The sequence below is a fragment of the Chiloscyllium plagiosum genome, unplaced genomic scaffold (assembly GCF_037043375.1).
Source record: "Chiloscyllium plagiosum isolate Xiang-an unplaced genomic scaffold, Cpla_swu_hap1 HiC_scaffold_5, whole genome shotgun sequence".
In the NCBI taxonomy this organism is placed as follows: Eukaryota; Metazoa; Chordata; class Chondrichthyes; order Orectolobiformes; family Hemiscylliidae; genus Chiloscyllium; species Chiloscyllium plagiosum.
Genome location: NW_028270143.1, coordinates 120,491,443 through 120,503,637, shown reverse-complemented (window position 1 = coordinate 120,503,637; position 12,195 = coordinate 120,491,443). Strand labels below are relative to the sequence as shown.

At 42.9% G+C, this 12,195-nt stretch overlaps 1 protein-coding gene across 2 annotated transcripts in view; it reads left to right on the top strand.

Annotated features, from left to right (window-relative positions):
* The window catches only part of xylb (xylulokinase homolog (H. influenzae)), a 296,035-nt gene that overhangs the window by 216,804 nt on the left and 67,036 nt on the right, over nt 1-12,195 (top strand). For both annotated transcript variants that reach the window (XM_043690787.2, XM_087987599.1), the window contains exon 16: nt 6,838-6,896. In XM_043690787.2, the coding sequence (XP_043546722.2) occupies nt 6,838-6,896 (59 nt within the window). The remainder of the gene's footprint in view (nt 1-6,837; nt 6,897-12,195) is intronic.

Genomic DNA, 12,195 nt, shown 5'->3' with positions numbered 1-12,195 from the left:
TAAAAACAAGGACTGCAGATGCTGGAAACCAGAGTCTAGATTAGAGTGGTGCTGGAAAAGCATAGCAGGTCAGGCAGCATCCGAGGACCAGGAAAATCGACGTTTCGGGCAAAAGCCCTTCATCAGGAATAGAACATCCAGAAGTACTCATCCCTACTGGAATCCCCGGTGCCAGCGCCATATTTAACAGCCCTTTTGCACCTGGTCAAACAAGGTCAATCCACACCTGCCCTTCATGGTTTGTGATATTTGTCCTGGGCATGGCAGATAAAGGGAAATTGACACCTTGATTTACAGACTGGAACTTGGAGGTCCTGGCGGAAGGTGTGGTGCAGAGACTGACATCCACAAGACCAATAGGAAAGTCCCCAATAAGGATATCAGCCATCTGGAGCAGTGCCCAGAATTATAGAAAGAAAATCAGTGACTTTCCCTGCCCTACCAATGTAATTGGCATCATTTTCTTTCTGCTACCTCACACTCACTCTATCTCTGCTACTCCACACACCTCCCAAAGGTCACACTCTTCCACTTTCACTATTGCATACAACATTCCCTTGCTCTCCTTACCCCTGCCAACTCCCCCACATCACTAACCTTGCATGGCTGCTGTGCTGCCTACACACTCAGTGTGGGCACCTCACCAACTACACTAAAGCTAACTGCTGCACCACCCACTTTTATCTCACCCACTCTGTCCATTTCTCTCATTTCCGAAGAAGCTACCCCACAATAGGGCAGGAAGAGCCAAGATGAATGGTGGGATACCTGACATTTAGCTCCCCTACCACTATGAGGCCAGGATCCTGACCTTGACCATCCCAAGCAACCAAATGACCGTGCCTGAGCCCCTGAACTGATATTGGAGGCTGCCCTTGACTTACTGTGCTGGTCTCTCAGACTGAAGGTGTCTCCATTGACTTGACTGAAGACTTCTTTCCTTAAACTTTGAGGCACAGTTTTTTGCTTGAAGCACTTGCAATGTGTTTGTCTCACAGGCTGCTGGTACATGGTGCAGGTGTGAGATTGACATCGCAAGAGACCTTACAGCAATATGTCAACCTCCTTGACATATGACTGCTGACAACTGTGTCAAGCTTCCCGGCTTTGTATCTGTGCTATAAAGTGAGTTAAGACAAGTGTATTGTGAGCTCTGACCGAGGGGACCAGGTAGGTGCTAAGTGACTGAGAACTAAGAAGGCAAGAAAGCATTCCTAACCCTCAGATGCAACTTGGCCCGAACCGTGGGCTGGGTACCTTTCCTTGCATGTAACTGCTCTGTACGTGAAGTGCCCTTGCTGGAGCATCCCAATGATAATTGTCAGTGTGCTCCAAAGCACAGCATTTAAGTGCAGAAATGAATTAGATGATGGTGCGGAGAAGCTGATGTGTTGGATTATGGTGTCTGCAGACACAGGAGTGCACATGCAGCCGCTGGCTGTGGAATGTGCCCTGAGATGTTAGTGGCAGGTGTCCAATGTGTTGGTCCGGAGGAGCAAATGGTGAGCTTGAGTCACCAGGCATCTACTCTGACTTTCAAGCTGGGAATTCTTGGCACCCAGTTTCAATCCATAGAGTGGTTTAATAGGAGAGTGCCTATTAATGAGGTAAGATCAAGTAATAATGAGGGTGATAAGAGCGATAATCCATGTTACTAGCGTGAACCTCATCTTGAACTATAACTTAGTTGGAAAATGCAACTTATTACTCCAAAAATTTAGGAAGTCCTCACTCCAATTCTCATGCACATTTCTTGCCTGTGTTATTCGGGAGCAGGAGAGATTCCATCCACAGTGTAGGTTTCAGTGAATGCTCAGTTGCACTTCTTCAATCCAACACCAAACCTTGTGCTGAAACCAAACTCCAGCAGCATTCAAGGCTATGGACCTGGTGCAGGAAATTGGGACTAGTGTAGGTAGAAATGTTGCTTTCAGTAGTATAGACTCGGTGGGCCAAAGGGCCTCTTCTGTTACCATATGATTCTACCATAACAGAGACAGTATTTTGCCTGACCCATAACATGTGAATATGATGGAAGAAAAATCGTTTTAAAATACCTGCTAGATCCTAGGTTTAAGAGATTGAGACAATAAGTTTAAATTGTTGAAGAAGGCAGTGTAAATTTCAAAGTCCAGCGCAGATGCTGTTATCAAAGCCTGAGCTGTTCTTCAAGGAGATGATATTGATGAGGACTTTGAGGTATATTTTCCTTGGTATGTAAATGTAAAGAATTTTATAGAGTCATAGAGATGTACAGCATGGAAACAGACCCTTCGGTCCAACCCGTCCATGCCGACCAGATATCACAACCCAATCTAATCCCACCTGCCAGCACCCGGCCCATATCCCTCCAAACCCCTTCTATTCATATACCCATTCAAATGCCTCTTAAATGTTACAATTGTACCAGCCTCCACAATTTCCTCTGGCAGCTCATTCCATACCCGTACCACTCTCTGCGTGAAAAAGTTGCCCCTTAGATCTTTTTATATCTTTCCCCTCTCACCCTAAACCTATGCCCTCTAGTTCTGGACTCCCCCACCCCAGGGAAAAGACTTTGCCTATTTACCCTATCCATGCCCCTCATAATTTTGTAAACCTCTATAAGGTCACCCCTCAGCCTCCGATGCTCCAGCCTGTTCAGCCTCTCCCTATAGCTCAAATCCTCCAACCCTGGCAACATCCTTGTAAATCTTTTCTGAAACCTTTCAAGTTTCACAACATATTTCTGATAGGAAGGAGTCCAGAATTGCACGCAATATTCCAACAGTGGCGTAACCAATGTCCTGTACAGCCGCAACATGACCTCCCAACAACTGTACTCAATACTCTGACCAATAAAGGAAAGCATACCAAACACCTTCTTCACTATGCTATCTACCTGTGACTCCATTTTCAAGGAGCTATGATCCTGCACTCCATGGTCTCTTTGTTCAGCAATATTCGCTAGGACCTTACCATTAAGTGTATAAGTCCTGCGAAGATTTGCTTTCCCAAAATGCAGCACCTCACATTTATCTGAATTAAACTCCATCTGCCACTTTTCAGTCCATTGACCCATCTGGTCAAGATCCTGTTGTAATCTGAGGTAACCCTCTTCGCTGTCCACTACACCTCCAATTTTGGTGTCATCTGCAAACTTACTGACTGTACCTCTTATGCTCGCATCCAAATCATTTATGTAAATGACAAAAAGTAGAGGACCCAGCACCGATCCTTGTGGGACTCCACTGATCACAGTTTTCTTGAATAAACTGACATTAATTTATAATTACATTTTTACATCTATTATAAACCAAAGATAGTTTCGCAAACACATTTTCCTTTAAGTCTGTTACACAGTGCTTGCTTTAGTAAGTCAAAGGATTCTGGATGAGAGCTGCCAGTGATTTGGCAGAATAAAAGATGCGTCACAATAAAGCCTTTTACAATATTTAAGTTATGTCATAGATAATCTCACAAGTATTATCTCCAGAAAAAAGGCTTTTCCAACAACAATGACATCTTACATTTATTAACAAGTTTATGGATCCACTTGGACTATAAATGTGGTGTTTATCATGGCATTAAAACTCACTTCTTTCACCATAGGAGTGGCTCATACTCTGGAAGATGACTTATAGAAAATAGAACGTTACAGCGTAATACAGACCCTTGGCCCTCGATGGTTCCACAATCTGAAGCCTAACCTACACTATTCCGTTCTCGTCCATATGCCTATCCAATGACCACTTAAATGCCCTTAAAGTTGGCGAGTCTACTACTGTTGCAGGCAGTGCATTCCACACCCCTACTACTCTCTGAGTAAAGAAACTACCTCTGACATCTGTCCTATATCTATCACCACTCAATTTAAAGCTATGTCCCCTCATGCTAGCCATCACCATCCGAGGAAAAAGGCTGTCACTGTACAACTTCTCTAACCCTCTGATTATCTTATATATCTCAATTAAGTTACCTCTCAACCTTCTCTCTAACGAAAACAGTCTCAGGACCCTCAGTCGTTCCTTGTAAGACCTTCCCTCCATACCAGGCGAATTCCTAGTAAATCTCCTCCAAACCCTTTCCAAAGCTTCCACATCCTTCCTACAATGCAATGACCAGAACTATATGCAATATTCCCAAGTGCGGCCACACAGGGTTTTGTACAGCTGCAGCTTGACTTCATAGTTCCGAAACTCAATCCCTCTACCAATAAAAACGTAGTGTAATCTTTACCTAGTACTGTTGGGATTGACTAGGAAATGAATGTCTGTGCATGTGGTAAAAGACATCTTTTTAAAGAGACTTTCTGGCCAATTGCAAAATGTGAGAAGCTGCAATCATAAATAAAAAGGACAATAGGTGTAAAGAAGTGATTCATGCATTAGACATTAATGAACCATTCACTTGCCCTGCATTTCTACCTCAGAGTCAAGATTAGAGTGATGCTGGAAAAGCACAGCAGGTCAGGCAGCATCCAAGGAATCCTGATGAAGGGTTTTTGGTCGAAACGTTGATTTTCCTGCTCCTCGGAAGCTGCTTTTCCAGCACCACTCTAACCTTGACTCTGATCTTCAGTATCTGCAGTTCTCATTTTTTCGCCTGCATTTCTACCTGCCTATATAGGAATGGTGACAATGAAATGTCAGAGTCATTTTGGTACAGTGATGGCATTGTCCTGACTCAGAAAATCTGGAGACATGGGGTGACACTTTAGTGCAGTATTGAGAGAATACCTATCTGATAGAGGAGTCAGTTTAGAGACCCAGATATAAAACTGTCTGTCTTCTTAACAAGAGATAAAAGATTCCATAGCAAACTTCAAAGAAAAGCAGTATCCTGGCTAATATATATCCCTCAAATAACCAGAGTATTTAGTCATTTCTGCTTATGGTCTGTAATTGTCTATATTGCTGACTTGAAAATCATAATAATTCAGAAATACTTTATCACAGGGCACAATTGTTTTGATATGGAAATGTGTTGCTGGAGAAGCGCAGCAGGTCAGGCAGCATCTAGGGAACAGGAGAATCGACGTTTCGGGCATTAGCCCTTCTTCAGGAATTGAACAATTCTTCCGCCGCCTTCGCCTCCGCGCCTATTTCTTTAACCAAGACTCCCGCCCACCCTCTGACGACCCCTTCTCCCGCCTCCAACACACCCCACCACACTTGCAACAACTGTTTTGATGCCTCTTATTGAAATTTCTTGAAGGCTGTTTGGTTTTCCATATTCCTTTCTCATGTGCACGTAGCCCTGGATTAAGTGATGTAGTCATCTTGAAGTTGTAACAAACAATACCTTCAGTATTTGTGTGAGTTGCACAGTAGCAGAATTGGAAGAATTCATTAATATCCTTAATTGTAATCAAACCTCCATCAAACTTAATACAACATTACACAGGGAAGGCATAAATTTCCTCAACACCAAAGTATTTAAATTGGCATAGAACAACAGGCGAATATTAGCACAGGTTTTTTAAAAAAACTACAACAAGCTTCTCTACACAAAATATCATCACTACAAGCCTTCCATAGACTGGCAGGTCACTGCTACAGTGTTTCAGTCATCCATACAGAATGCTGGAACATTTTACCTAGGCAGTTACTATCCTTTTTACTGCATCTCATATTGCAATCTCAGACTATATTTAATGGTTGACAGTATTCATTACAATAGTATTCACTACATTTTCCCCATACTGTAGCTCCTGAAATTATGTAATATTAAACAAGTGATTCTACAATTATTTGCAATGAATTAATTACCTCAGTGATTTCAATTGTTCCTGGCCTCTAGTTAGTTGGATATTCCTTTATTGACAGTTTGAATCTGTTCCCTCACCTTTGCTGTCTCAATCTTCCGCCTTTGCAGATTTTTCACGTGCAGCCTCCCTTTTGCCTTAACACACAGTTCCCTCTCCTCCCCACCACCTTCCTTCTCCAATATCCCTTTGTATCCTGCTTTCCCACACCCCTCTTGTAGATTCCTTCTCCTCCTCACCTCTCCTGTATCCTCTTTCTAACCAACCTTTTGTAGCATTCTTCTTCCCATCCTTCATGCTAAAAACATAGCCCAAGTGTTCAGCAAAAACTAAAGCTCTGTAAAAGCTCAGTCAAAAGGCATTGCCCCTAGTAAAATCCCTGGCAAAAGGCATGCCCCAGACCCCACTTGGGGTCTGTCTTCCTTAGCAATTTCCTCATCACCATCACTTGCTTATTAATTGCTCACTGCTCCTCCAGTCAGTTTTTTTTTCCCCACATGTGCTGTTGTGAGGCTTACTGGAGAACATATCAGCAGCAAACATGAAAGAGAACCAACCTGTGACTGGAGGGACAGCCCCTCACTGATTCACTCCATTCCACTAACTTGTCTCCCATGGTCACCCACGCGATTGACTTTTCCAGGCCTTTTGGGGGTCAAACTTGGTCAGTGTCCCCTCATAATTTGAGTCCTACTACATTGGCTGTTAAGTACTATACATATTGTGAGGTTCTTTCTCCATCACGGCCACCCACTTACCAAGCTGTCGTGAGATCATCTCAGGAATTCCGTTCTAATACTTTGACACTTTACAAGTGTCAAAAGGTAATAAATTTCACAACAGTAAATGGGAAAAGTGAAGCTTTTAAAACCAAGCTTTCTACACTTGAAATCTAGAGCTGTTGTAGTCAAAAGATATGACGAGGTCAAAAATGGATGGGTTTCTATGAAACTACAAATGCTCACAGACATTTGAGCTTACCCTTAAGTATTGTAATGTAGCATTTAGATTGTAACATCAGTAAACGTTGATGTAAAGTTATCAGCTTTGATTCCTTTTCAGCCTCTCTAATTCTTCATTATTCATTTCAGTGAAGGGAACCAGAGTACTGGCAACTGGAGGGGCTTCTTCAAACCCAGATATACTAAAGGTAGGGGGAGATCTACCATTATCACATATCTCTCTGCTTTGAGATAATCTCAGTACAATAATCAGTTGATGGCAGAGGAGGATAAATGAGTCGCTATTTCCACCTCCTGAGTTAATCTGCTCCCTGCTTAATATCTAATAATTATCCTTCATTGCAACTAGATCAAACCCAATTAAGGCTGTCAATTCTGGTGCACAATGTAATTAACATATGAAGACGTAATATCATCTGTGGCTGTGTGTATATAGCTGGCCAGATAGAAAAGTGAAATTTAAAAGCAATCCATTGTGATTATTTTACTAACTTCTAATTTCCTCATGAACTTCAAAAGTATAAACAACTTTAATCCTTTGCAGGTAAATCTAAGATTCAACGTCTGGGCCCCTATACCTCCTCCTCCCTGCTGCTAGCTGGTCTCTGTTCCAGTGTTAGTAAGCCTTCAGATTTAGGTCTTGTAGGCAGCAAGGACCTGAGCTCTCATTTCAGGTCCCTAAGAAGTGAACCTCATTGGAAAGTGTAACAATTTAAAAGCAAAAAGTTGCAAGTACTGGGAATTTAAGACAAATGCTATAAAGGCACAGGACAGTCGGAAACCGTGTAGAGGAGTATGGTCGTGTGATGGTTATGTTAGCTGAACCAGAAACTTGGAGGATGTGCTATGGCAGACAGTGTATTATGTGGGAAAATGTGAACTTGTTCCCTTTGGCAAGATGAATAAAAAAGTAGTGTTTTATTTGAATGGAAGGAGACTGGGTCTCGTAGTACATGAATCACAGAATGTTAGTATGCAAGTACAGCAAGTGATTAGGAAAGCAATTGTGATATTGGTGTTGATTGTCACGAGAGTTATGTTTATAAGGAAGTTGCTACAGCTGTACATTGCCTTAGGTAGATCACATCTGTGTATATGTTTGCTCTCCTTACTGAAGAAAGGATATCATTTCATTAGAACATAGAACATAGAAGAATACAGCGCAGTACAGGCCCTTCGGCCCTCGATGTTGCACCGATCCAAGCCCACCTAACCTACACTAGCCCACTATCCTCCATATGCCTATCCAATGCCCGCTTAAATGCCCATAATGAGGGAGAGTCCACCACTGCTACTGGCAGGGCATTCCATGAACTCACGACTCGCTGAGTAAAGAACCTACCCCTAACATCTGTCCTATAACTACCCCTCCTTAATTTAAAGCTATGCCCCCTTGTAATAGCTGACTCCATACGTGGAAAAAGATTCTCACTGTCGACCCTATCTAAACCCCTAATCATCTTGTACACCTCTATCAGTCACCCCTAAACCTTCTTTTCTCCAATGAAAACAACCCCAAGTGCCTCAGCCTTTCCTCATACGATCTTTCTACCATACCAGGCAACATCCTGGTAAACCTCCTCTGCACCCGATCCAGTGCCTCCACATCCTTCCTATAGTATGGCGACCAAAACTGCACACAAGACTCCAGGTGCGGCCGCACCAGAGTCTTATACAACTGCAACATGACCTCAGTACTCCAGAACTCAATTCCTCTACCAATAAAAGCCAGTACGCCATATGCCTTCTTCACCGCACTATTTACCTGGGTGGCAACTTTCAAAGCAGTTCAGAGAAGATTTATCAAACTGAGACTTGGAAAAGAAGTTATAGAAAGAGAGTCATACAATGTAGAAACAGGCCCTTAGGTCCATGATCTCTATGCTGATCAACAAATACCAAATTACACTAATCCCATTTACCTATACTTGGTCCATTGCCTATGATGGCCCTATTTTTTGAAGAAAGATGGATCAAGTTGGGGTCTTTACCCATTGGAGGTCAGAAGCATGACAAGTGATCTGAATTTTATCAAAAATCATTTTAAGTATAAGTTTTGGCTAGTTTCATGAAGGTTTTTTCTTCGTGAGTTTGCATGAGTTTTCTCATACTATTCTCTGCAGCTTGCCTCATTAGCTATTCACCATACCACTACAGTGTCCTGTTTCTGCTATCTTCCCTCTTGCCAATGGCAGAAGTATGTGACTCTGTCAGGACTTCCCAGGATTCCCAGCACTGGAGCTATTCTAAAGCTCAGCCATGCATCAGGTCATGACTTGAGAGACAGGGTTGCTCTTCACAGTGCTTGTAGTAGGACTGGCACCAAAGAAAAAGCTTCTGAGGTCACATGGGTGGCACAGTTGACATTTCATTGTTTTTGTAATGCACATTCATCTCTGCAATGCTCGTTAAGAACAAAGCTGCAGTTACTCATTGTTAGTGTCACCCATTCTTAGAACCCTATGTCAGGGAGTACTACTCTTTCCTCACTACCCCAATGTGTTCTTTCTTCATTGTTCAATATGAGACCATCGCATACTGGAGTGTCTTCAAACAGTTGAAAACATTCACTTTTGTTCAGCAAGAGCAAAAGCAAAAAAGAAAACAAAAGCTACTTGTGCTTCTGGGGAACAGACAGGAGCTGCATGCCCCTTGGCCATAAAACCATAAAATATAGGAATAGCTCTGTCATTTGATCATGGCTGATATGTTTCTCAACCCCATTCTCCTGCCTTCTCCCCGTAACTCTTGATCCCCCCCCTAATCAAGAACCTATCTATCTCTGTCTTAAATGCACTCAATGACTTGGCCTCGACAGCCCTCTGCAGCAACGAGTTCCACAGATTAACCACCCTCTCGCTGAAGAAGTTCCTCCTCATCACAGTTCTAAAGGGTTGTTCCTGCACTCTGAGGGTGTGCCCTCGAGTTCTAGTCTCTCCTGCGAGCAGAAACATTATCTCCACATCCACTCTCTCCTGGCCTCTCAGTATTCTGTACATTTCAGTCAGGTTCCCCCTCATCCTTCTAAACTCCATTGAATACAAACTCAGAGTCCTCAAGTGCTCCTCATATGACAAGCCCTTCATCCCTGGGATCATTCTTGTAAACATTGTCTGAAATCCCCTCCAAGGCCAGGATAGAGTGGAGCCCAACACTGCTCACAATATTCCAAATACAGTCTGACCAGAGCCTTTTACAGCCTTAGCAGTACATCTCTGTTCTTGTATTCTAGCCATCTTGAAATGAATGCTAACATTGCATTTGCTTTTCTAACTGCCAACTGAACCTACATGTTAATCTTAAGAGAATCCTGAACTAGGACTCCCAAGTCCTTTTCTGCTTCAGATTTTCGAAGCCTTTCCTCATTTAGAAAATAGTCTACTCCTCTATTTTACCTACCAAAGTACATAACTTTACACTTTCCCAAATTGTATTCCATCTATCACTTCTGTGCTTACTCTCCTAGCCTGTCCAAGCCCTTCTGCAGCCTCACCACTTCCTTCACACTAGCTGTCCTTTCACCTAACTTTGTGTCGTTCGCAGACTGAGCAACAATGCCTTCAGTTCCTTTATCTAGGTCATTAATGTATAACATGAATAGTTGTGGTTCCAACACTGACCCCTGCAGAACTCCACTATTCACCGGCTGCCATCCTGAAAAAGACCCCTTTATCCCTATTATCTGCCTTCTGCCAATCCTCTATCCTCTATCCTTGCCCCTAACACCATGGGCTCGTACTGTGTTTATCAGCCTACTATGCAACGCTTTGTCAAATGCCTTCTGGAACTCCAAATCGATCATGCTCACTAGCTCTCCTTTATCTAACTTGCTTGCTAGCTCCTCAAAGAACTCTAACAGATTTGTCAGGCATGGCCTCCCCTTGACGAAGCTGGACTGGCTAAACCCTATTTAACCATGCACTCCTTCCAAGTACTCTGCAATGTCATCTTTAATAATGGACTCTAAAATCTTACCAACAACTGAGGTCCATTAACCGGCCAATGGCTTCCTGTCTCCTGCTTCCCTTCCTTCTTAAACAGGGGCGTTACATTAGCCAATGTCCATTGTTCCTAAGAGATCACCACCAATGTCTCCACAATCTCCTCAGCTATCTCCTTCAGAACTCTGGGCTGTAGTCCATCTGGTCTGAGTGATTTAGCCACCTTCAGACCTTTCAGCTTCCCCAGCTTCTTCTCCTTAGTGATGCCACTACACTCACCTTTGCTCCTGATTCTCTTGAAGTTCTGATGTGCTGCTGGTGTCTTCCACTGTGAAAACTGATGAAAAGCACCTATTCGGTTCCTCCGCCATTTTGTTGTTCACCATTATTACTTCTCCAGCCTCATTTCCTAGTGGTTCAATGTCAATTCACACCTCTGTCTTATCGTTTAGATATCTAAAAATAATTGCAACTTTCCTTAATATTAATAGCTAGATTATTCTTATATTTCATCTCCCCTCTTCTTGCTTTTTTATTTATCCTCTGCTGGTTTTTTAAAGGCTTCCCAATCTTCTGGCTTCCCATGTATCTTCATCATATTGTATGCTTTTTCTTTGCCTCTATGCTGTCCCTGAATTCCCTTGTCAGCCATGGTTGCCTTGACCTCCCCTCAGAATGTTTCTTCTTTCTTGGTATGAATTTTTGCTGTGCCTCCTGAATTACCCCAGAAACTCCTGCCAATATTGCTCCACTATCTTCCCTGCTAGGTTCCCCTTCCAATCAACTCTGACTTTTCCTCATGTCTTTGGAGTTACCTTTACTTGATTATAATATCGCTGGGACTTTTTTCATTGGAGCATAGGAAGTTGGGAAGCAACCTGATAGAAGTTTATAAAATAATGAGGCACATAGATGGTAGTTGTCTCTTCTCTAGATTAGGGGATTTCAAGATTGGGGCACATTTTCAAGGTGAGAGGAGGGAGATTTAAAAAAAGAAATGAGGGGCAAATATTTTACACAGAGGGTGGTTCACATGTGGAATGAACTCCCTAAGGAAGTGGTGAATGTGAGTACAATTGCAATGTTGAAAAGACACTTGGATTAGTACATGAATTGGACGGGTTTGGAGAGATTTGAGCCAGGGACAGGCGTGGAACTAGTTTAGTTTGGGATTGTTTTCAGTATGGACTAGTTGGACTGAAGGGTCTGTTGCCATGCTGTATGACTCTATGTTTCCGCACACCTCTTTGAATTAGGACTTAATCAATATAACCTCCGAGTCCTGGCCCTCCAGTTTCATCCTGCCAACCACATGTTCACTGACCCCTCAAAACCCCAACTCCCACCGTCAGGCAATTGTCACTGTCAATAACATCCTCACCCTCAGTTATCTAAGTCCTCCAATGCACTATCACCTCACCCCTTACAGGCAGAGTTTTCTCCTTTATAATTATTGTCCCCTCTGCATTCCAGCATGCTGTCTCCATTCCCCAGAACTGACTTCCCCAATTTCCCTACCACAGCAGCACTGGCCCCATAACACTGC